Here is a 25,565-nt window from a genome sequence, read left to right as displayed (position 1 = left end):
GGCTCTTCTTCCTGTGACAAAGTATCTCATAAATACTGATGACAACTGTATATACCTTCTAATCTTTCTGTAGAGTATGGAAATTTGTGTCTTCTTCAGACTGTCCAGACCTTGCTTCTAGGAGAAGATCTGGGTTTATTATATAGTTTCATTGGTTCAAAGATGTTTTTTCTCCTCTTCCTCCTATATGTCACATTTTTTCTATCTTCTAATATCTTGACACTGATTTTAAAAAACACTTGCATTGTAGCATCAGGACGGGAAAAAAGAAGGCATGGCCTTTGCCATCTTAAGTATTTATGATCAACTTTGAACAAAGCAATTATATTGTCTTAAATATGTGCAATATACTATATGCCATCTTTTGTTATTGCTCAGTCATTTCAGTCATGTCCAACTCTTCATGACGCCACTTGGAGTTCTTCTTGGCAAAGATACTGGAGTGGTTTGCCATTTTCTTCTCCAGCTCATTTTACAGATGAGGAAATTGAGGCAAACAGGGTTAAGTTACTTGCCCAATGTCACGTAGCTAGTAAATGTCTGAGGCTGGATTTGAATTCACGTCTTCCTGAGTCCAGGCCCAGAGCCCTATCCACTGTGCCACCTACCTGCTCTATATGCTAGCTACAAATTTACACCCAAACTTTAAAAATTACCTCTTAAATGTTTTCTGTATTTTAATCATAAATTTACACTCAAAATATTATTTTAGAAATATCCCTATTGTTATTATTATTGTCATTCCAGTTTAACTAGAGCCCCAAATTCCTATTATTATAATTTAATTTGGTAACATAGTTAATTTGATACTGTCATAATTGCCATGTAGAAGTATTAGTAACACTAATAATATGCTGGGCATATAATACATTATATCATATATAATAGCATATAAAACTTTATTATCCCAGTCCTTCTTGCAGCACAATAATCTTGTTGCCTTTTTTTAAATATCTTATCAGAGCTGTCATGATGAGGAAGATGACGATGGTGAAGAAGAAGTTAAGAGTTTTGAAGTAAGAGTGGCATTTTTTTGTTTTCTTTTTCTACCTGGAAACATTATTTCATAGCTTATAACCAACATTTATGTTTCTTGCTTCATGCTTCCTGCAGCTTATTGTGTCAGTGACCTGCATGTCAGAAGCTGAATTGACAAATTTGAATCCTAACATTTGCTGAAGTTAGGGGGCAGAGGATGAGGGGTGGTGGGAGAAGGCAGAATAGTAGAGCAAAATAAACCCCATATGTTCAGAATGAGTGTTTCCCAGGAGCCTCAGAGATAATACTGTGTCTATTGAACTTTCAAAGGTTTTGTTACTTGGGAAATATTTCCTCTTGAAATTCTCATAGAAATTTAATGAGGAAAGGTTTTACTGGATCAGAAACATTGCTGTGGTTTATTGTTAGATCTTTAATTATTCATGCTTTTATTTTGGCTTAAGCTTTAATGCAAAATAGATGGATGTTTTTAATAATGTTTGTCCTGAATTTTTAAAAGTCACAATATTGATGATTTGGGCCAGTTTTGATTTCTGCCAATCAGACCACTCATTCCTTGTACATATGTAGATAATTGCACATGTAGCAGTTTGCATGCATGAGGCAAGGGTGCATATTTTCTTAGGACTGCATTTTTCTAATTTTTTATCATACATGTTCTTGTATTTATATATCCTTCTACAAATATATATTTTTGAAACTTTATAATTATTAATCAGTTGCTTTATCTTAGAAAGGCAGGTAATTATCGCCCCTACATTTATAGAACATTGTTTCTTTTCAAATGAGAAGAATTACTCTGCTGTCATTCTTCTCAACTGTTGGTTCCATTTCCATTCAGAAAGTTTGTTTTTGTGAAGCCAGTTCAAGGAACAAGATCAAATTAATTTATTTTTCTATCACTTCATTTATAAGTCCAAGTTTTGAAATAGTAGTTTAAAAAATATATCAGTAACCAGCAATAATTACTAAAATACAGTGGACTCAGTAAAAAGATTTTTTAAAGCTGAATGCCTTTTCTGGTATTGAGCCTTCTTATGATAATCGTATATATATACATATATATATATATTCTTCTGTATATGTACATATTCTGTATGTATATATATATTTCTTTCAGTACTGAAACAAATGATTTTTTAAAAAGATGTGTTAATGAGTAATGTTACTGACCCCCAAACTCCACCTATAAAATTATCTTGCATTTTTATCCAACAAATATGCAATTTGAGTCCATCTTTATGAATTGAAAAATAAAGTAAATATTATTTCTAAAAAATTCAAGCAGCAAATGATGATATTGTCTGAAGTGCACATCATGTATGGTCTATCAGTTGTCTTCAGAGCAATTTTGTGGACACTTGTTTATTGCTATTTTGCTTCTTGTCCTCACCCTTCCTTAAGGTCACAGGATCACAACGCAGCAAGGTAAAAAATATATATATCTATGTGTATTTGTCTGGGTCTGAGTTTCAGTTTCTTGTGACATTTACCTTTGTTAGACCCAACATCTTGGATGCATTTGTAGAAAAAAGCTCTTGAAAATCTTTCCCCAAGTTTGTGGCACCAACACAACTTGTCTTGTCATTGTCTCTCTTCTGGTTCAGAATAGTGTGTTCTTCTTGCTTATTTGAAGGATTCATGATTTGAAATTTTGATAGACATCTAATGCTTAAGAACTTTATTTGTCAAGAAAAATTATTCTGCCTGTCTTTTGATATCAGCAGATCCACACTTCATCTGGCTTCGTCTTTCTTGATGTTATTTGACACAATTCTAGTTATGAGGAATCAAAGTAGGTCATTAATAATGTTGCTAAAACTAGATAGGAGTTAATTTTTTCAGTGAAATGTCATCATGTACATTTAAAAATTTTCTAGTAGTAAATTACTTTTTTAAAAAGAGCATTCCAGGTCTCCATAATCCAAAGTGGTATTTGTAATTCTTCATGAAAACTTTTTCACTATCAGTTTTTCGTATGTTCTTCCAAAAGGAAAATTCTTAGTCCAGAATTGCAGATTTAGGTAATTGTGGGGTTGTTTTGTTTTGCTTTGGTTTTTTGGATTTTTTTTTTTTTTTAGTGTTCTCAGGAGCTAGGATAAGCAGGTGTATCCAAGGAGCAGCATAATGAAAATTTGATTCTTGATTTCAAAGAAAGGGTTATCTTCCCTCTAGCTTTTGAACACATTTCCTGGTGGTGTTAGCAAATAAATAGTTTAGCAGATATGAGATTCTCCCCAAAGGTATAGATGCCAATAAGATGACAAAGAGTCAGGACCCCTGAAGATTCCTTGCAGTTCTAAGACACTAAGACATGAGATAGAGATACTTTCTGGATTTGATATTGGTCCTTATCTAATCTGAGACCAAATATACCACTTAAGCATGATCTCTAGACAAGTATTTTCTTAAACAAGAATATATTTTATATGCATGATGTGTAAGAAAATGTTTTCATGTTCTCACAAGACATGTAAGTGTGTTCGACAGTATATTGTACGAATCTTGACAATTTGAGCAAATCAATTAATTTCTTAGTGCCCTAGTTGTTATTCAGTCATTTCAGTCATGTCCAACTCTTCATGATTCCCGCCCCCCCCCCTTTTTTTTTTGCTTTGTTTTGTTTTGACAAGGATACTGGAGTGGTTTGTCATTTCCTTCTCCAGCTCATTTTACAAATGAAGAAATGGAGGCAAAAAGGGTTAAATAACTTGTCCAGGTCACACAGCTAGTAAGTGTTAGTGGCAAGATGTGAACTCAGAAAAATGAATCTTCCTGACTTTAGGCCCAGCATTCTATCCACTGAGCCACTTTGCTGCCCCTAGACAATGCCTCATTACAGAGAAGATTTGCTCTTACCCACAAACTTATACCAACAAAGTCAAAGGGCCAAGTTAAAAAACAAAACACAGAACTATGCTTTTAGGCTACATATTACTAATAAAATTGTTTGAAAAGCAAAAAATTTAGTCAGACAAATAGGTTTCTATTTTATTATCAACCCAATACGTAGTAACTGCTTTTACCATTTTTTTTCAAAATGAATGGATATTGTTATATTGTGTAGCTATTCTAAATGTGAAATTCTTAGCTACTTTTATGTTATATTCCATTAATGAGTTTTAGGAAGAATTATATCTATTATAATATAGTTATTTATTATAAATGGGATGTAATTAATAGTTGCTCTGATTTGGTTATGTCCCGCTGATATTTGTCTTTTTACTTCCAAAAGCCAGTGAACCTAAACCTTCAGTCAGTAAACATTTATTAAGCACCTACTATGTGCTAGGCACTATGCTAAGTGCTGGGGATAAAAAAAAGAAAATACCTGCTTACAATTTAATAAGGGAAGCAACAAATGAACAAATATATACAAAGAAGCTATCTATTGGATAAACAGGAAATAATTAAAAGAGGAAAGGCACTTGAATTAAGAGGTGTTGGAAAAGGTTTCCAATAAAAGATGGGATTTTAACTGGAACTTAAAGGCAGCCAGGGAAACCAGTAGGGGAACATGAGGAAAGAGTGCATTCTAGGCATGTAGGACAGCCACAGAAAATTATCATAGTGAAGAGTTGGAGTACCTTTTTCATGGAACAGCCAGGAGGTCAATGTCACTAGATCAAGGAGTGTATGTTGTGGAGTAAGGTATAAGAAGACTAGAAAGGTAGGAAGGAACAAGATTATGAAGGGCTTTGAATGCTCCATGGGTGATTTTGTATTTGATCCTGGAAGTAATTGGTAGCTGCTGGAGTTTATTGAGTAGGAAAGTTACATGGTTGGACCTATGCTTTAAAGGGATTTGATTTTAGTGGCTGAATGAAAGATAGATTGGAGAGGGGAGAGACTCGAAACTGATAGACCCACTAACAGAGTGTTGTAGTAGTGTAGACATGAGTTGATGAGGACCTGCACTTGAGTGGTAATAGTGTCAAAGGAGAGAAGGTGGAGTATTTAAAAGATGTTGCAAACATGATATCAACAGGCTTTGGCAACAGATTGGATATGGGTGGCAGGAGATAATTAGAAGTCAAGGGTGACACCTTGTTTGTGAGCCTGAGGGGCTTGGAGGATGGTCACCTTCTACCATAATAAGGAAGCTTGTCAGGGGAGAGTTTAGGGGTAAAAATTAGTTCTGTTTTGGAAATATTGAGTTTAAGATATCTATAGGACACCCAGTTTGAGATGTCTGAAAGGCAATTGGAGATGTGAGATTGAAGATCATCAGAGAGGTTAGGGCAGAAGAGGTAGATTTGATAGAGATGGTAATTAAATCCATGGGATTTGATGAGATCATCAAGTGAAGGAGGATAGAGGGAGAAGAGACAGGACCCTAAGAGACATGTAGTGTTAGAGGGCATGATCTGGAAGAGGATCTGGCAAAGGAGACTGAGAAAGAGTGGTCAGATAAGTAGGAGGAGAACCAGGAGAAAGTAGTGTCCTGAAAATGTAGAGAGAAGAAAGTATCAAGGAGAATTTAAAGAGAGAAGTGACATAAAGAGGAATTACTCTAGGGCAATTATTTTCATAGTAAATATGAATGAGAAATGTTAGTGGAGAAGGTCACAGAAGCTAAACCAAAAGCAATGCAGGCTATACTCTGATATATATTCATCAAATGACAACTAATACGTATACAGTAGTAATTTGGTAGTTATTGTCTTACTCCATTTTCTTTCTCACACTGATACCCTGTATGGAACCGATAAGTCTCTTCCCTAGTGTATGCAGTCTAATCTCTATTCTATATGTAAATAACTTCTTGTCATTTGACATTTAATTAAGGCATACTTCTCACATGCAACCCATCAACTAAACAGTAACATTCATTCATTGATAACTTTTTAACTACTATGCTAGGTATTCTGTATGTGAAGAATACCTGTTATTGACATTTTTAAAGCTGGATAAACAACCCATATAATTCCCCCATCTGTACAGATATCTTGGACAGACACTAAAAAAGGAAAATGAAGTGGGCCAAGAACCAAACAGGAGAAAGGGATGATTTGGGACGACATTTGGAAAAATGCTCAGTACTTGTAAGAATCCCATGCTTCATCTTAAAACAAAGGTCCATCTTTTTAACACCAGTATTATTCTGGGTGATGTTGTATAGATGTGTTATGGAATGTTACAGGCTCCAAACAAATGAAACTGTTGATCATTTAAATGCAGTGAGGACAGCCGTGGCAGGCATAAGCCGATTGCAATATATTATAAATGCCAGAGGAAAGTATAATAGCTATCTTCAGAGAAATTTATTATTACTGGGGGTAGGGAGTCGGGAAACATGGACTGACCATGCAGCATGAACAAGACACAGCCAATGGACAGTATTTGTACTACATTTATATCTAAAAAAGGTCAAGAGAATTTAAGAAAGACTCTAGTGCATTGGATAGACCTTGGTGACATTTATGGAGGGTCAGTAGACAGGAGTCCTACAGGATATGCAGAAGCAGGTGGGTTGCAGTCTATACCATTGGATGCAGTACCCATAAATGCAGCACAATGAGAGATAAGAATGAGCAAAATGCTTCAAGGTTTACAGAGTGCTTGACATATACAATCACATTTGATCTTCACAACAGCTGTGTGATAGAGGTGCTATTACCATTTTATAGAGGAGTAAACTGAGTCTAAGAGAAGTTAGTGAGCTTTTCCAGGGACTGTGCTAGGCACTATAAGGATATATATAAAAAAAGAATAAAATGAGTCCATCCCCTCAAGGAGCTTAAAATCGGGTAGGAAAGAGAAGCCACATAGAAAATAACTTTGATACAAGGCACATTCTTAGAACATAATAATTTAAAAGTATATTATGAGAGAATTTTCCTCCTGTTGAAATTCTAACTATCTTTTAAGTCCTACTTCGATTGCCTCCTTCTACATGAAGTCTTCCTTGGTCCTCTTAGATAGATCTTCTGATTCCTGCAAAGTTATGCAAGAGTCCTTCTTAGAACTCTCATAATATATTTTTAATTATTATGTTCTAAGAATGTGCCTTGTATCAGAGTTATTTTCTATGTGGCTTCTCTCTCCTACCAGATTTTAAGCTCCTTGAGGGGATGGACTCTATTTCATTATTTTTTTAATATACCCTTATAGTGCCTAGCACAGTGTTTTATACATATTTGGCACTCAATAGATATTTTTTGAAGAGTGAACAAATGGTTAAATAATACCTAGTATACATATAAAAAATACCCTATGATTGTGTTTTAGCTGACCAACTTTCGAGTCACAGGCTGTCTTTTGTCAAAATTAAATATTAATATTGTGTAATTTAAAATTCTAAATGTGGGTTCTAATCTGTTCCCCCAGTTTTAGGGGAAACTGACTAAAATCACTGATAAAACAAGTTTAGGTTTTTAAGGGTTTATTGAAAGATAGAAGGAGAAAGATTGAGGACAGAATTCCTACAGCCTGGCAATCCTATCTTTCCTCAGTTTTCCTGTGAAGTCCTCTGGAGTCTCTCTCCTCCACCACGGTGAAGTCAGGAACCCAAAGAGAGAGAACTCCTCCCTCAGCGCCTGCTTCCTACTTTGTGTGTTCCTCCCTGAAATGGGAGGCTCCTCAAGTTGATTGGCTGGTAGACTTGATAGACAGTAGCCATGAGCAAACGTCACTTCCTGACACGAAGGAAAACCCGCATGGCCTTGCCCACAGAGGCATTCTCCTCATGGTGGAGCTTTCCTATAGTAAGTCTCCAGCAGGTGGCGTCATTCCAATATTACAGTTCCCCCCCCCCCATTTTGTTTCATTTGAAAAACGAATGAGATGGGGCAGCTAGTTGGCACAGTGGATAAAGCAGTGGCCCTGGATTCAGGAGGACATGAGTTCAAATTTGGCCTCAGACACTTGACACTTACTAGCTGTGTGACCTTGGACAAGTCACTTAACCCTCATTGCCCCACCAAAAACAAACAAAAAAAGAATGAGTTTGCTCAATGAAACAACATCTGCTATTTCATTTCATTTTATATCCTAATATATTTGGAAACTTCATAAAGTTCTCACAATCTTACTATGGATTATAATCATGAATTCAGAAACAAGGCCCACATTTGGCAGACAGCCTTTCTACATTCAGAACTTTGGATTTTGAGTCTGACACCTGTGTTTGAATCCTGTCTAGTTTATGTTTATTACCTGTGGGATGTTAAGCAAATCACTTAACATCTCTTGGCATAAGTATTTGTAAAATGAGGGAGTTTGATTAAATAATTTCTAAGGCCTCTTCTAGCTCTAAATTATATGATCATAAAAGCATATAAACCACAGTGATATTTTAATCAGGGCTTTTCTTCCTCTTTAATGGAAAAGCACATATTTAAAGGTAGAATTATTTTCATTTGTGATTGAATTCATTCTCATGGTGGGGTTCACTCATTAATTTGTGACTTGGTACAAACAGGCCTAGTGTGAGACAAAAAGTATCAGAGAATCTTATATTTAAAAAGACCTCAAACCAACACCTCATAAACTAGAGTCCCCTCTACAACACATCTTCTAAGTGGTTGGTCACCCAGCATCTTCTCAAAGACTTTTAGTAAAGAGGAATCTACCACCACCCATAAAAATATGTTGCCCTTTGGAAGAGTTCTAATTGTTAGAAAGTTTTCCCTTAAAAGATTCTATTGCCCCTTAGCACCTTTTGCCCATTGCTTCTAGTTCTATCTTCTGCAGCCAAGCAATACAAATCTTGTCCCCTTTCCACATGATCTTCTTTCAGATAATTGAAAACAACTGCATTGGCCCCTTAAATATTCTTTTCTCCAGTTTAAATATCTTCCATTCCTATAATTTATGCTCATATGATATGATCTCTACATTCATCATTATCCCTGTTACCCTCTGTACACCTTATAATATCTCTCACTATCCTTCAAATATGTTGCTCCAAACTCAACATAATATACTCCCCCCATATGTGGTCAGATCACGGAAAAGAACAGTGTGACTATGACTTCCACTGATCCAAACTAGAATGTCAAACATATGACTGTGGGACAGTCAGAATGGAATGATTATGTTGTTCACCTTTACCTCCTACTCCACAATCTACACCCAAACTTCTATCTTTAACTTCTGTATAGGTTTATCTCATATAAAAATCACAGAGAAATTGTCAATATTTTTGGATATATAGAATACATTTTGAGATTATAAGCACAAGGAAATGTGGATATAGATATTAAACTACATAGCAGTATATTTGTTTTAACTTAGTTGTGTTTATTTTGTGTGGTATAATAACACTAGTTGAAACATATAGTTGTCATATGAAGTTCATTTAGTTCAACTCCCTTGTTCAAAAATAGAAATAGATTACATATAGAGATAGCCTCATCATGATAAAATTAAAAGAGCTTGGTATGAGTCAGGAAACCTAAATTTTAATCCAAGTTCTGCTATTTATTTTCTTTGTGACCTTGGCCAAATTGAGTAACCTCTCTGGGACTCAGCTTCCTCATTTTTAAAATGAGGAATTTGGACTTGTTAATGTCTAATGTGTTTTTTTATTAAAACATAGGACATTTGTGATCAGTTGCACGCAAGCTTTCCTCTTCAAAGAAATTCTAAAATGACATGTAACTATGAAAATGTTGATAACACCAGAGAAGCTTTTTCTGTCCTTCCATTATCATTTACAGATAAGTGTCATGATTGAGAAGAAAAAATAATACCCTTCCACTACAGAAACAATAATGGAGATTCCCATCCTCCCCGACAAAGCATGATAAAATTTCTTACTCGTAGCTACCTGATGTCCAAGATGCCGATTTTTCCATCTTATTTCTTTACCAAAATTATTCAGAATTGTTGTTGGACATGTACACAGTTTTTTCCTTTTTTTTTTTAAAAAAAATCTATATGAGAAGATTGTCTTTACTGTATACCATCTGTCACTCTAGTTAGCCATTCTGTTTTGCCTGTATATTCACATATACATATTTGTATACATATATACACACATGTTTTATGTGTGTACATATAGATATATTTATATGTTATTTCTTAGGGAAGGAAATGTATAGTAGAGGTTTTCTTTATTATATTATATAATCATATCTTCTTCCATAAAATAAATGGTATTTATATATCTTGTTTTGTTTTTTACATCACATTTCCCCCCAGTATCACTTTCCTACTACCAAATAGGCAGTCTATATGACAATTAATATTTTATGAAGAAAAAAGGGGAAAATCACCAAAATGATTGAGAATGTCTGAAAATATGAGCAATATACCACACTGGTGGACATTGTTGGTTGCTCTCAAGAATGTGACTTAATAGCATTTTTTTATCATTCATCATTTTAGTCATCTCCAACTCTTTATGACCTCAGGATTTTCTTGGCAAAAATTCTGGACTGGTTTGCCATTTCCTTCTCCAAATAATTTTATAGATGAGGAAACTGAGGCAAACAGGGTTAAGTGACTTGCCCAGTTCACATAGCTAGTAAGTGTCTGAGGCCAGATTTAAACTCAGGAAGATGAGTTTTCCTGACTTCAGGCCTCACATTCTATCCACTGATCCACCTTGAAACATTCCTTTGGTAGTTTAGTATTATAGAATATGTGAGCAAGATCTTTAATTATAACAGCTGGTTCATCTTAGCTGCATATCCTCTTTTTAATGTACTTTTTTAACTAATTGAGAATAAGCTGAATATTCCACGAATTTCTGCAAAAGCATAATTTTTCACAATGTCTGATCACATTTCTATATTCTAAATAATACAGAAAGATATAATTTAGAAAATCCATTCCACTCTTTGTTGATCTAATCTTCTGAATCTTCAAATCAAAAGAGATAATACTTAGCAACTTCTCTGTGCACTGTCTGTCAATATAGTTGGCACTTAATTAATGAAAGTTTGTTCCTTTCATCTCCCTTCCCTTTTTCCTTCAATAAGTTTATTTCTTCTCATATTTTAATTATTCATGACAACCTATTAGTAATTACTTGCTACAAGATTTTAATGCAGAAAACTTGGATAAAGATACGGCATGGTGATAGCAAGAAAAATGCTATGTGAGGTGAGCTTCTATGGTTCCAATTTATTATAACTGTTAAATGCTTTAGAAATCTCCATGCTGGAATGAGATTAAATTTGGACAATTTCAGGTTGATCATTTGTAGGGATATCTTTTTTAATATTGAAGAATAGAGTACAAGGAGAAATTATGATGGAATGTAAAAATAAATTTAGTTGAACATCAAACTAAAAATACTTTAATTGGTTTAACTTATATTCATATGTACTTTCTTCTAAAGAGCTTATTGACTAAAAAAATCGAATGTATGAAAAATATTAAGGTGTTGGCTTTTACATCTTCTCATATGACAAAACTACTAAATACTGTATCAGCTGTGATTTGATTTTCTTTCACATTACTTCTACAAAAACTATTCACATTGTAAGATACATTCATGCAATCAATTAAACATTAATTTGTAAATTATTTGTAATATATATTCAGAATATGAATAAATAGGATAACATGTAATTGTTTTCTCCGCAATGTGAAGTAGACAAATATAATTTCATTAACCTCAAAGAAGTAACATATTCCCAAAGCCTAGCTTTTTAGTATCTATAGCACTATAGAGTATCTGAATCTCTTATTTGTTTTATACATTAATGATCTGAATCACAATCATTAGCAAGTTCTTGCCACTTTATTTCCTTCCATCTTTCTTGCATGTAATTATCAAATTCAGTTTTCTATCTGTATCTTTTTATTGTTCTGTTTAGTAAGTATTCATTCTGTATAAATTTTCTCTATATCTCTAATATATTGTGAGTCCTTTAAAAACTACATCAAATAAAATACCATTTTAATTTTAAAACATTATTTCCTCTTGAATTTAAAAATATATAATTCAGTTCTTGAAAGTGCATTCTCTTTTAGCTCATAACTTGCTTCCTTATAACATGCAGTAGAAATCTCAAGGTAAATATTTTTCTCAGCAAATGTGGAACACTTGGAAACAACTATACTGAAGATTATTGGATCCTATAGGAACCACAACCAATCAGATTCAAATCATCAACCTTTTGTTGTATTTTCCACTTGTAAATTCCAGCAAGTACTGAAGATTGTCCTTTCAGAAAGAAGGAATCTGCAGTATAGGTAAACAAAAACAAACCAAAAAAAAAACCCCCTCAAAACCATAAAAAAACAAAAACTCTCTAGTTTAAAATATACATTCCCTTCTCTATTCTGGAAAACAGGATTAGAAAAACTCTTTGACCACCAAGAAATAAGGGACCATTGTTATTCCTGTTTCATGTTTTCTTCTCTCTTGGTCTTAACTTTAGCCAGACTACTAACAATGCAAAAGGGCTATGCTGTTTGTTGAGAATTCTATTCTTTTGTTTCACTCTTTTAATGCCAGTAGCTTGAGATACACTCACAAAATAGGAGATAGAGATTTGATTGCAAACTTGTTACTCTGAAAAGTAACTGTTGTTTTATTAGTATTTCAAATCCAGATATTCAGATCTCATCTCTTGTCTCACTGATAAATGCATCTGCTCTTGATAGCTTCATTACAACCTATTTGTGATAACATCTAATGATTCTTAATTCTCTCACTTTCTAAAATCAATATTCTTTGCCTGGAGATAAATTTAAATTAACTTTTTTTTTCAAAATGTTGCCTTCTGTCTATAACCCTGGTAAAATTCCATAAATATAGAATAACCAAGTGGTCATTATATTAGTATTGAAATTCAGATAATCTGAATCTGAAATTAAGTTACTTCTTAGATTTGGGTGTGCTTTTGCTGTTTTTAACCAAATCTGTGATATAATTGCTAAAGGGAATTCTTAATGAAGAAATTCTACTACCAATAAAGATTGGTACATGCCCTGCAATTTGTAATTTTAGAAAATTGCTTGGGACAGTGAGAAATTATTTGTCTGGGGTCACACAACGTATGTAAGAGGTAGGATTTGAGTCAAGGTCTTTCTGACTTCAAGGCCATCTTTCTTTCCCCTATGCCATACTACCTTTCACAAATCAAGAGCTACCCTTAATAAACAAAAATAAAAACTGCCTCCCAGAATGATTTCTGGGAACATCAATTGTTTCCATTTGACAGTTACTCTACAATAGCCTAGATTTCATTCTGACTATAGTAATTCTTAAAAAATTTAATCATTCACCTTTGCTAAGAAAAACTATGAACTAGAAATAAAAATGGAAATACTTCTGTTGTCAATTATATTTTTTCTCCTGGCTCTTATATCCTAAAGTAAAAGAAATCTTATTTTCTTCTATTTAGTTCCCATTTATTATCCTAAACCTATCTTATATGGCTTTCAAGACTTTCAAGTTATGACACACTTTTCAGAAATAAGGGATTCAATGAAATAGACTAGGCAAGTCTTAGAGAAAAGGATGCACTAGAGGAGAATTACTGATTAGGACTTGCTAACCTATCTAAAAAATGTAACCATTAATAGTCTACAATAGGGATAGGATTGAGCTGACAGATCTTGTCATTCAGTACAACTTTTGCCTTGAGCTTACTCAAGTGAGTCTTTTTGTCTTCTAAAAAAAAATTATATATACACAAAGCAATAGAGTCTTTTCAAATTGTGTTTATAGTTAATGTACTTTATCATATTCAGCTAATGTGAAGAAGACCAAAAATTTAGAATTTTAAATCCAAGTTGTTATGTCTTTGAGCATTTCTACTCACCTCTTCCCATGTTTGGTGGTCGTTTGTCAAGTCAACCTGGCTGTCTTCATTTGTTCTCTTGTACCAACACAGGAATTAGCCCTTTTTCTACCAACATTCTTCTCATCCCTTGATTCTTTTGCTGGTGGTAATGACTGTGGTGTTTGTGTTAATGTATTTACTTACCACTCTCTTACTGAAAAGCTCTTCTTAAACAAAACATAAGTCATTTAAGCTGGAAACAAACACTGAAAGCAGATCTAGCAGTGGAAGGAAAGTAAAAGATTGTTGGGTCTAAAAAGAAGAATCAAATGTTGCTCATCAGTTTTAAGCAGCACCTGAAGAGCAGACAAAAGGGTTTTCTTTCAGTTTTCCTGAAACTGTGTTGTAACAACAATATAGTTTTGTGTATGTGTGTGTGGTTTTGTTTTCGTTTTGTTTTTTGACTTCACAGGAAGAGGTTTAAACATGAAGGCAAACCTTTTAGATGTTAGCATGGCTACATATAAAGCAAAGCTGCCTTTTTTTTTCTTTTCTATGCTTCCATTTAGGCCTATCACATAATTTAAGAAAAAAATAAAAATTAACCACAGGAGCGCTAACTGTAGTGTGAAAAAAAAAAACCTGATCAATTTTGTTTTCGCAGCACGATATTATCAAAGATTTAAGAAACAAATTTGCCAGCCTCGGCGAGAACTCTCTGGTAACAGCATAAATGTCTGTGTTGGTTGCTTTTGATTTAAAGGTTTCTTTTTTCATTTGTTTGAGCCCATTTATTTCCCCCCCCCCTTTTAGTTTACTTTATTTTTCATATTATGTAACTAGCAAGCCTTCATTTTTTAAACCTCTTCCATCTTCCAGTGTCTATTTTCCGTACTTTGGATGGAAAGTTTATGGCAGCAAAGCTGTCACTCTGGCTACTTCTGCTGCAGCTGTTCCTGCTCTTAGGTCATATATGTTTTGGCCGTTGTGTTTTTGGACATGATACTAATTGACTGTTTCATGTCCCATTGACTAAGCTTTTCTACCACGCCATTCTGATGGACTCGCTGTCAAAGGGCTCTATGCAACTTTCATTTTGCAACTTATACTGCTTAGTCTCGTCTCAATTCTCCAGCGAACTGGATTGCTCAAGTGAATGATCATACTAGTCTTAAATTTGCTGTGCCTTTATATTTTATTTTTATTTTCTTCTTTATGTTTTCAGTGGTAGTTTAAATGGAAAAGAACAAACTTCAATCATTGCTCCAGCAGCGCCATGCAGTATCGTTTGTTACCCTCAGAGAATGCAAAATATAAAGGCACATTGCATTCTTTATTCTTTGGGGATCAATGTGATTGGGGTGTGTGATAAGTACACTACTCAGTTGAAATCTACCTCTTTTTTATATCAGCTTTCAATTTTGGTTATACTCCAAGATGTATCAGATCAAGTTTTTCTGTGATTCAGTGACAACTTGCAACTCGAGTCATTTGCTGAGCAGTATCAAGTTATGGTCATGTCATGGGAGATTACTAAAAATGTAAAAAATAAATGCACAAAACTACAATTCAGAAAGTGCAAGTTTAATGAAGTACTACAAAACTGTGATACATGCTTTGGGCTGATCGAACAATTCACAATTGAGAAAATCCATCCTAATAAACCAGCACTAAAAGTATATTGAGAAAAGCAAAAAGGGGGGAAAATGTTGAATGTGTTGATATCTGTTCAGTAACATTGTTTGTGTTGAAATGGTTCATAATGTTGTCATAGAGCCCATACATGAAGAGATGACTTTAAAAACTATGGTCTTTAGACATCTTTTAATGTTCACTGATGACCACAACATAAATGGTTGGGTTTTGTGTTCAGGAAAAAGAAATGGAAAAGCAAAAACTCCTCTACCAGCAAGCACGATTACATGACAGAGGGGCTGCTGAAATGGTTCTACAGACGATCAGTGCCAGCAAAGGTAAGGGCATGTAAAAGGTTGTCCTTTAATAGTCTTTTTTCCCATTGTGATCTCTTTATGAAAATGACTTATATGAATGAAAGAATGAATGAATATACATATATATATAAATGAGCAGACAAACCACAAAATGGTTCTTTTGATGGGTACTTTAGGCTTCTATTTATCAAATTTAAACTTTTATCATTTATTGAACCCTCAATTCATTTTTCCTTTTCTCTCATCTATAAAGATCTTCCCTTAGAAGTCTTACTGAAAAAAACCTGATTGTTTATCAGTGTTTTAAATCTATCCATTATGTCAATTAACAAGTATTTTTAAAAATCTACTCTGTGCCAGGCACTGGGGATAGAAATTTAAAAGTAAGGTCATACTTGCACTCAAGAAACTTACTTTATGCTGGGGAATATAATGCATTCACAGAAAATGAAATATAGACTATGTAAAAAATAAATGCACAATAATTTAGGGGGAAATGTTTAAGGGGAAATCAGAAAGGGCCTCTTTAAGGAGATGAGACTTAAACTGAGTCTTGAAGCAAACTAGTATAAGAAGTATAAGGGGGAGGTAAGGAATCCCAGGTATGAAGAAAAGCTGGGTCAAAAGGTCCAGAGGCAGAGGCTGAAATGTACTATTCATATAGGACAAGACAGTTGGTTTGGAGTTTATAGTATCTAAAGAGGAGAAATGTGTCATCAACTTGGAAATATATACCATATTGCCAGATTGCAAAGGGCTTTAAATTCCAGATATATTCCAGATAAAATCAATGTTATTATGTCCTAGATTTAATGGAAATCCAGTGATGTGATCAAACTTATACTTTAGGAATATCAGTTTGGCAGAAATGTGGAGGCTGAATTGAAGAGAGGAGAAGTTGGATATAGGAAGCCCAATTAAGAAGCTGTTGCAGTAGTCCAAGCAAGAAGTGATGAGGGCCTAGATTAGGATTCTTGTGGTATGAGAAGACAGAAGGGAACAGATGTGAGAGATGTTTAGGAGATGTAATCCACAAGATAGCAACGGATTGAATATGCAAAGTGGGAGAGAATGAAAATTCAAGGATGACTCCTTGTTTGTAAACCTGTAGAGGAATCAAAGGTGGTGTCTTTGATAGAAACAGAAAAATTAAGAGGAGAGAGTTTAGGGGTGAAGAGTACTATTTTGGACATGTTGAGTTACAGGGTTAAATTACTCAGCAAACTGATCATAGAAATAAGAGTTCTTGATGCTAATATTTTTTATTAATTAAACATTACTCAGTTCTTTTGTAGATCTGTGTAGTCCAATCTTCAAGCATATGTTGATATAATATATGTGGAATTCTTGCATTACTAATGTTAATAACCATTGTATTAGGTTAACGAGGAAGCTAGCATGCACTGAAGTGGGGAAGGAAAAGTCTCCTCTATTAAGTATGCCCAGAAACAAATTCACCAAGTCACCAATTCACCAAGTGAATTAGTAAAAGGTGGAACATATGTTCTGTGAACATACTCTAAGAACTCATTTCTTGTCAGCCATTTTTTACATTATATTTATAGTGCAAATTATTAAAAATAATTTTCAATGAAAAAGAAAAGTAATTATATAGTTATACAGATGGTCTTTATTTCTGATATGAGTATGAATAAAATTGAAATATTATATACCATATGGTTCTGCTAACTTAATTTTTAAGGTCTGTCAGTATTAAGTGGATCTTCATAATGATCTTACTTAAAAAAATTTATAACAAATTCTTATTCCACATATATTAGTTTTTAAATTATTTAATCAAATGTGTTCAGTTTTATACCCAAATGCTTTAGGCTACTATTATTTTCAAAATAAGACAGTCCTTTAGGTCAAATCTACCCTATTTTAAAAAATCTTTCCTACATAATTTTTTTCTCCTCTAGATAGGATACCATGTTGAGTTTATTTTGCAAGCAGAGAAACTTATATCAAAGTTGCACAACAGATATTTTTTCTTTTGTTGAATAAGTTAGCCTGCTTAATAACTTAACCTATTCTGTAAACAAACATGTAAGGTATTGATAGTGATATTATGTTGACTATTAACTATGGTATTATTATTATCATCATTGCTGGTCAATAAGGTAGCATAAAAGAACAATAATAATTATATAAATAAACACTAATTGCCAGTGCATGTATGTATTAGGATAAATTAGTACACTTGATTTAAAGTGATCTAGAAAATAGTGCCTTTATATTTTTAAGGTGAAACTGGACCAATGGTAGCTGCTACCCTAAAGCTTGGAATTGCCATCTTAAATGGGGGAAATTCTACAGTACAACAGGTAATTTCTTAAAATCATTCTAATTTTACCATGGTCTAGTTAACTATGCAATGTAGTAACTATTTAATGTGGTATTCTAAATGAATAAAATATATAATCAGAACTTTGGTAAATAGGGAAGTCAAGAAAACCTGATTCAAAAAATCTCTCTGATGCTATGGCCATGGCCAAGTCATTTAGCTCTTTTGTTTGTCAATTTCCTCATTTGTAAAATACGTGTATCTACTTCACAAGGGTATAAGAATTTAATGAAATTATTAATGTATTTAGGATATTCTGTAAATTTTCAATTACTATATGTTTTTACTATAAGATATGTTAATATTATATAGTCAGATTCTTCCACTTCTTATCTTCCTTGCTAATAGTGTTAGGTGCTTTTAAGAAAATAGTAGAGTTAAAATTACCTGAATAAGGGTAAACTCAACTGAATACTTATATAGTATATTGAATTTTTAAATGGATAGCCCAAAGCCACTTTTAGTAAGTAACCTCAATATGGATAACTAGTGAAATGACAGTAACAAATCTCAAAAGGAGAATAATTCCCTTTTTAAAATGGACTTCTGAGAGGACTGGAAAGCAGTTTGATAGAGATCAGGGTTAAACCACTATTTTATACTGTAAATCATAATAAACTCAAAATGGATTTGTGACCTGACTATTAAATGTCATACCATTAAAAAATGAGATCAGATACTTTTCATAATTGTTACTAGACAGAAAACTCTTAAGGAATAGAGGCAATTATAACACATAAAATAGACATTTTGACCATGTAGTAAAAAGTTTTAGCAGTCGGTTAGATAATGGAGAGATGCCAGTTTTTTTTTAGGACCACCCTTTTGGGGAGGAGACCAACAGTATGAGCTAAGCACACCAGTCTGCCTGTGACGCACGCCAGATTGCCTACTGAGCACTAGACTTCCAGGGTGTGAGCTTAAAAGGCAAGGAGAGAACGGAAGTGGGGCTTTTTTCCTGCTCCGCTGTTCTCCTGGCTGCGCTGCACAGACAGACGCTGACTGGAGTTTGACTTGGCCCGGCTCTCGGTTAACAGCACGCGCTTGACTCGGTCTCTCTCCCCAAAGGTGACCTTGGGTTTTGGTGAGTTTTATACGGAATATAGACTAAGCCTAGACTTAAGATGATTTGTATTGTATTTCTACTTTCCTATCCTTCTAATCAACATCACCTTGTGACTACCATACAATAAAAGCTCTAACTAGAAAACCAGAAGCTTCTTCCATTTACTAGTCTGGGAGATAAATTAAGGGAAAGGTTAAGTAGGGGAGATTTATGATCTAATATCCAGTTTTAATTCTCACAACCATAAATTTTTAGTGTTTTCTTCTTGAATAAAATCAATGAAAACAAAATTAGAAAAGAAATGATAGAGTAGGAAAAATATCTGCATTACATATCACTAGTAAAAGTCTTAAATAATAAAGTTATACAGGAAAATGATAAAACTATGTAACACCAAGAACCATTGAAATAGCTCTATTTGACAAATAGATGTGGTAAAAGGATATTAATAGGGCAGCTAGGTGGCGCAGTGGATAAAGCACCGGCCCTGGAGTCAGGAGTACCTGAGTTCAAATCCGGCCTCAGACACTTAACACTTACTAGCTGTGTGACCCTGGGCAAGTCACTTAACCCCAATTGCCTTACCGAAAAAAAAAAACAAAAAACAAAAAGGATATTAATAAACTATTTTAAGGTTTTAAGGTGTTTTGAGATAACAAAATTTATATTTTTCCTCATGGCAGATGGATGGTTAACTATAGCACAAAATATTATTTACATTGTCAGATATGGTTTCTATATCATATTTTTAAATTTATTTTGTCACAAGAAAAGCTTTGATCTGGGAATGAGGTAGAAAATGACTTACAAAAGACCTAAATAAATGTATTTTTAAAATATGATATGCTATGTTGTATTTTAGTTGTATTTAAAGGGATAGATCTAATTTAGGATATATCATAGCAACTTTTTAAATTGAAACAAAAAGCCATCTGTGTCAGAGACAGGGCTTTTTACTACTTTCTGGTCTTCTTAAACTTTATTCCATGCATACATGCCATGATACAGCTACACTAACCTCTGCTGTTTATAGCAGAAGACTGTCCCCCATGCCTAGACTATTCTCCCTTTTCTCCTCTGCCGTTTAGTTTTCCTGGCTTCTTTCAAATCTTAATTCGTAGCTCAAATCTCATTTTCTGCTGGATGCCTTTCCTATTATCTCTTATCCCTTTCTCTACCATGACCTCCCCCTCTCAAATTACTTTCCATATACTTTGTAGGCACCTTGCTATTTACTTGTGATTTGACCCCATAAGAATGTGAAGTCTTTGAGGGCAGGTACTCTCTTTTTTTTTTAAATGTATGAGGTTTTTTATTTTTTCTGTTACATGTAAAGATAGTTCTCAACTTTTGTTTATACATGCTTTACAATTTCAGATTTTTCTCCCTCCCTCCCCTCCCTCCCCCCCTCCCCTAGACAGCAGGTAATCTGATATAGGTTATATCTATATATCTCTATACATATACATATACATATATATATACACACACATATATATATATATATATATACACATAATAACATTAATCCTATTTCTGCATTAATCCTGTTACAAGAGAAAGAATCAGAGCAGTGATGCAAAACCTCAAAATAGAAAAAAAAAACAGCACCGAAAACAAAAGAAATAATATGGTTCAATCAGCATCTATACTCCACAGTTCTTTCTTTCTTTTTTTTTCTTGGATTTGGAGATCCTCTTCTATCATGAGTTCCCTGGAACTCTTCTGTACCATTGCATTGGTGAGAAGAATATAGTCCATCACAGTAGGTCAACACTCAATGTTGATGATACTGTGTACAATGTTCTTCTGGTTCTGCTCATCTCATTCATCATCAGCTCACGTAAGACCCTCCAGGTTTCTCTGAACTCTTCCTGCTCATCATTTCTTACAGCACAATAGTATTCCATTGTATTCATATACCACAACTTGTCCAGCCATTCCCCAATTGATGGGCACCCCCTCAACTTCCAATTCCTTGCTACCACGTAAAGAGCAGCTATAAATATTTTAGGCAGGTACTCTTTTAACCATTCTTTATATTGTCAGTATTTAGCATGGTACCTACCAAATAATAAATAATTAATAAATGTTTGCTGACTGATCAAAGTCAAATTGTAAAGCTTCAGAGAGCCAGAAAAAGTTAATTAAAAAAAAACATTAAGTGACTGACTTTCAGGTAAATCTTATTTTCCTTACAAAAGAAGCACCATGGAAATTCTCACTATGATTATATTTCATAGATGATGGCATTCTTCTTTATTTCCTTTCATATAGACCCTCACAGTGTTGTCAGCCCTTTCTTTTAGCTTCTGAGGTCTCCTTTCAAAGAGACATGTACATGCCTTTATATATACATGTACAATATATATAAAAATCGATATGCTATGTGTATAGTACATAATACATATACAATAAATATGTAATATATGTACATATAGAATGTATAATAATTATAAGGTTATTAGTTAGGAAGAATGGGCACTGATAATTGAGGGGAAGGGGCAGAAATCAGGAAAGTTTCCTGAAGACAGTCATACTTAAGTCCACTAAGATAGTTTAGGTCTTTGACCTAACAGTATTTAGGACACAGAGAGTTATTGTTTTATTGTTTATTGTCATGGCATCATAGATTTAGAAATTGAAGGATGCTGAGAAGTCATCTTTTCCAGTACTCTCATTTTATGACTAAGGATGCTGTGGACAATAGAGATTAAGTGACTTGCACTTAGGTTTACACAAGTACTACATTACAAAGGTAGAATTCAAATTCAGGTCCATTTGATTCCAAATCTATTGCTCTTTCCAATTGACTGTACTTCTCCCAAAAATTGAGAGATGTGATGGGTCTTTATTCCCATGGAGGAGTTTATCATAATTTTTGAGTGAATCTATTTTCCATATATTATGATCTTCAAAAAATTTTATACTTGAAATAGTTTATTTATACTTTCCTTATGAAATGTGATAATAAATTGGGTAGAGATACATCACATATATTGTTTAAGCATTGATTCAAGTAATGATTTTGTCTCCTGATTCTGAACGTCATTCTAAGATTCATTGAAATAATTTCCATGGTCAAATTATGTGATACTTTACAGGGGGTGATAAGAGAGGGAATTGAATTTCTCAATATGGTACTAATTGGAAGTATTTACATTTGTCAAATTATAGTGCCATTTATAGAAACTATTTTTATTTTATTAATCTTTTTTTGAAGTCATCTCTAAACATGCCCCTCTGCAATTTATTTGTTCTAGAATCTCAAAAACTTTATTATAGATTGTTTTGAGGGTAGGGAAGATTATCTTATTTCACTGATATTTATGGTGTTCATTGAAAAATAACTTCACTGTTTCATGGTGGGTTCATTCACTCATGTATATGTATATATGAGTGAATTTATTACTATCTTGCTTTAATTTATCTGGCAATATTTCATTGCAAAGATATTATTCACATGAAATGTATATTTTTCTACACTGATCAAAATGATCAAAAGTTTTGTTTTATATTCAGTGAGTATTTGGTTTATGTATTTGCTGTAGAAAATGCTTGACTACCTCAAGGAGAAAAAGGATGTGGGCTTCTTTCAGAGCCTTGCTGGCCTGATGCAGTCATGTAGGTAAGAAAATCCCTTCCTTCAATGAATCAACATTTTTCTTTAAGCATTTTTAAAGTATAACCTATATATCAAAATGCAGATGCTAAATTTCTTTCATGTAGTTAGATTTCTGAAAAAGAAATAAATATTGAAATTCAAAGTGACTTCCACTTCAATAAACCTTCATTAAAGTGCTGATATGTACAGGGTACCATGCTGGGTGCTAAGTATACAAAGACTAAAAAGTAAACAATTCCTACCTTCAAGGAATTATATTCTAATGGGTGCATAGTACATACTTACATAAGTAAACGCAAAGTAATTTAAGGTAGGGGAGAGCTCTGACCAAGGTGGGAATCAGGATAGGATTTGTGTAGGAGGTGGTACCTAGGTATTCCAAAAGGTAGAGTTGAAGTGGAAGAACATTTCAAACATGTAAGATTGCTTATGCAAAGCCACTAGCTAGAAGATGGATTGTTTTGCATAAAGAAGAGTAAGTAGCCTTTTTGACTAGAATATAGTATAAGTAAAGTGGGGGAGAGAGAGGTAGTGTGAAATAAGGCTAGAAAAATAGGCTAGTGCTGATGAGATCTCTAAAAGAGAGGGGATAGAGAAGAAAGAAAATCAAGAAAAAGTCTTGGAAGAGACTCCCAGTTAGGCAGCAGGACTTAGTTGATGATTAATCAAAGGATGGTGAAAGGGAGTTGTCAGACAGATAGGAGTAGAACTAGGAAGAGCATTATCATAGAAACCCAAAAAGGAGCATATCCACTTGGGAATGAAAAGATGCAGAGAGGTCAAAAAGGATGAGGCCTAAGAACAGGAGACTGTATTTAGCACTTAAGAGATCATTTATTAAGCTCTTACTGTATTTGAAGCTGTATATGAAACAGTAAGGATATAAATGTACATATGACATAGACCTTGATGAAGGTGTGGGGGGGGGGGGTGGGGGGAAACAGTGATATGAGAGAGATTATCATAAATGTGTAGAAAACTACTATGAGAAATTTTGAGAGGAAATTGTTAATTTGCAGATTGAGGAGGGGCTTAAGAGTGGGGAAGCCTTGATGGAGGAGGTGACATCTGAGTTTTTCCTTGAAGAAAGTGATGATTATTTGGTAACATTCCCTTATTTTTTCAGAGGAAATGTAGGACAGTTTAGCCTAAGGTATCCGAGGTCCCTTAAGGTACAGAAATTGAATCTGTCTGGATATGCAAATAGACATTGCTGAGAACAATAGAAGTACAAACCACACAGGCTTCTCCAGAGATATTTGGGAATGTATTGTCCTTATCTGCAAAGATTCCTAGAAATTTCCAGTCACATCTTCTATTTCATTGCTTGGGCTTGGGGAGTGAGCTGGCAGACTGATTTACATCAGGTAAATGGAATTAAGAGCAACCTGTTGCAACCCAGGAAGCAGGGAGTTAATCTGGACCTGGCTGCTGCAGGGACTGCGCACCTCCCCCCCCCCCCAATGTAGTCTTGTCCCTAAAATCTCGTAGGAATCTTTTGAGAGATTTCCCGTGCATTGCACGTACTTGAGTTGGTGAAGAGAAATAAAAATTCATTAACAAAATATGGGACCAAGTTGATTCCAGGGCTGGGGAAAGGGGAGCTTAAATAATGAAATAGATAAGAAAAGAGAGGGTAAAAATGGAGGCAGGGGCAGAATAATCTGGTTTGATTAAAACATTGTTCCTGAAGGGAAGTAGTAAACACTAAGGTCTAACTGGTAGATTGGAGACACACTTTGGGGCTAGAGGTAGGACTTTAGTTCTTGGATCAGGAGTTTGTTTTTAAACAATTTTATTATGTACTTTAACAAATATGAATATTTTACTATACCAGGAAGAACAAAAAAGACAAATATAAATAAAATTATGAACTGTTTATATAGTTTGGATTCTTTGAAATGTATATTAGATTTAATATCCAAATTAATAGTTATCTTTCTTGTCTGAACTTTCCATTCTTATGTGTAATTTTTTTTTTTTTTTTGTGGGGCAATGGGGGTTAAGTGACTTGCCCAGGGTCACACAGCTAGTAAGTGTCAAGTGTCTGAGGCTGGACTTGAACTCAGGTACTCCTGAATCCAGGGCCAGTGCTTTATCCACTGCGCCACCTAGCCACCCCCATGTGTAATTTTTAATGTTGATTGAGTGTTGCCTTCTTTTTGCGCATTATTCTCAATACTCACCATCTCTTACCAGTCAAATAAAATCTCCTTTGTAACAAATAAGTCTATGAGTTAGAGTGAGTCATTAAACATTTTTTAAGCTCCTGCTACATGCCAGGCACTGTGCTAAGCCCTATGAAAACAAACAAAAAGAATGATATGACAGGTCTTTCCCTCAAGGAGCTCATAATTTAACGGGAGAAGACAACATATAAAAAGAAATTGAAAAAGCAGGGGAGAGAGAGAGAGAGAGTACCCAGCAGTGGAAACATGATAAAGTCCTGCAGTCAGGCTGAGAAATGATCTGAGGAAATATGAATTATAGTTGAATTAAATTATAGAATGATGAGTTTCTGGAGATCATGAAATCCAAGAGATCAGTAGGGTGGGAAATGATAGGTTGAATTCTTTGAGTGGCCTCGGATGGTCTGAGAAGATCTTCCAGATGTCCACTCCCTTTCCTCACCTTCTTCAATCAGAGGGTAACCGCAGGGGCAAAGGGTGCTGATTTTATGTGTTTCAGAATTGATTTCATCTTGCAGAATGATGAGTTTCCAGAGATCATGAAATCCAGGACCTGTCAGGTGGGAAAGGAAGTGAATAAAAATGCATGTCTCTGTGCTTTATTCTTTAGAGGAACTACTGAAATTTTTGAGTGAGGAAATCACATGATCAGAGCTGAGTATCAGGAAGATTAGTCTATTGGCAGTGTGAAAATGGAA

At 34.2% G+C, this 25,565-nt stretch overlaps 1 protein-coding gene across 1 annotated transcript in view; it reads left to right on the top strand.

Annotated features, from left to right (window-relative positions):
- The window catches only part of RYR2 (ryanodine receptor 2), a 758,695-nt gene that overhangs the window by 638,462 nt on the left and 94,668 nt on the right, over positions 1-25,565 (top strand). Inside the window, 4 exon segments of the mRNA XM_044000528.1 lie at positions 963-1,016; positions 15,562-15,661; positions 17,888-17,967; positions 22,605-22,681. Coding sequence (XP_043856463.1) covers positions 963-1,016; positions 15,562-15,661; positions 17,888-17,967; positions 22,605-22,681 — 311 coding nt within the window.

Source organism: Dromiciops gliroides, chromosome 4 (genome assembly GCF_019393635.1).
Source record: "Dromiciops gliroides isolate mDroGli1 chromosome 4, mDroGli1.pri, whole genome shotgun sequence".
NCBI lineage: Eukaryota > Metazoa > Chordata > Mammalia > Microbiotheria > Microbiotheriidae > Dromiciops > Dromiciops gliroides.
The sequence above is the reverse complement of the archived record's forward strand: the minus strand, read 5'-3'. Positions and strand labels throughout refer to the sequence as shown.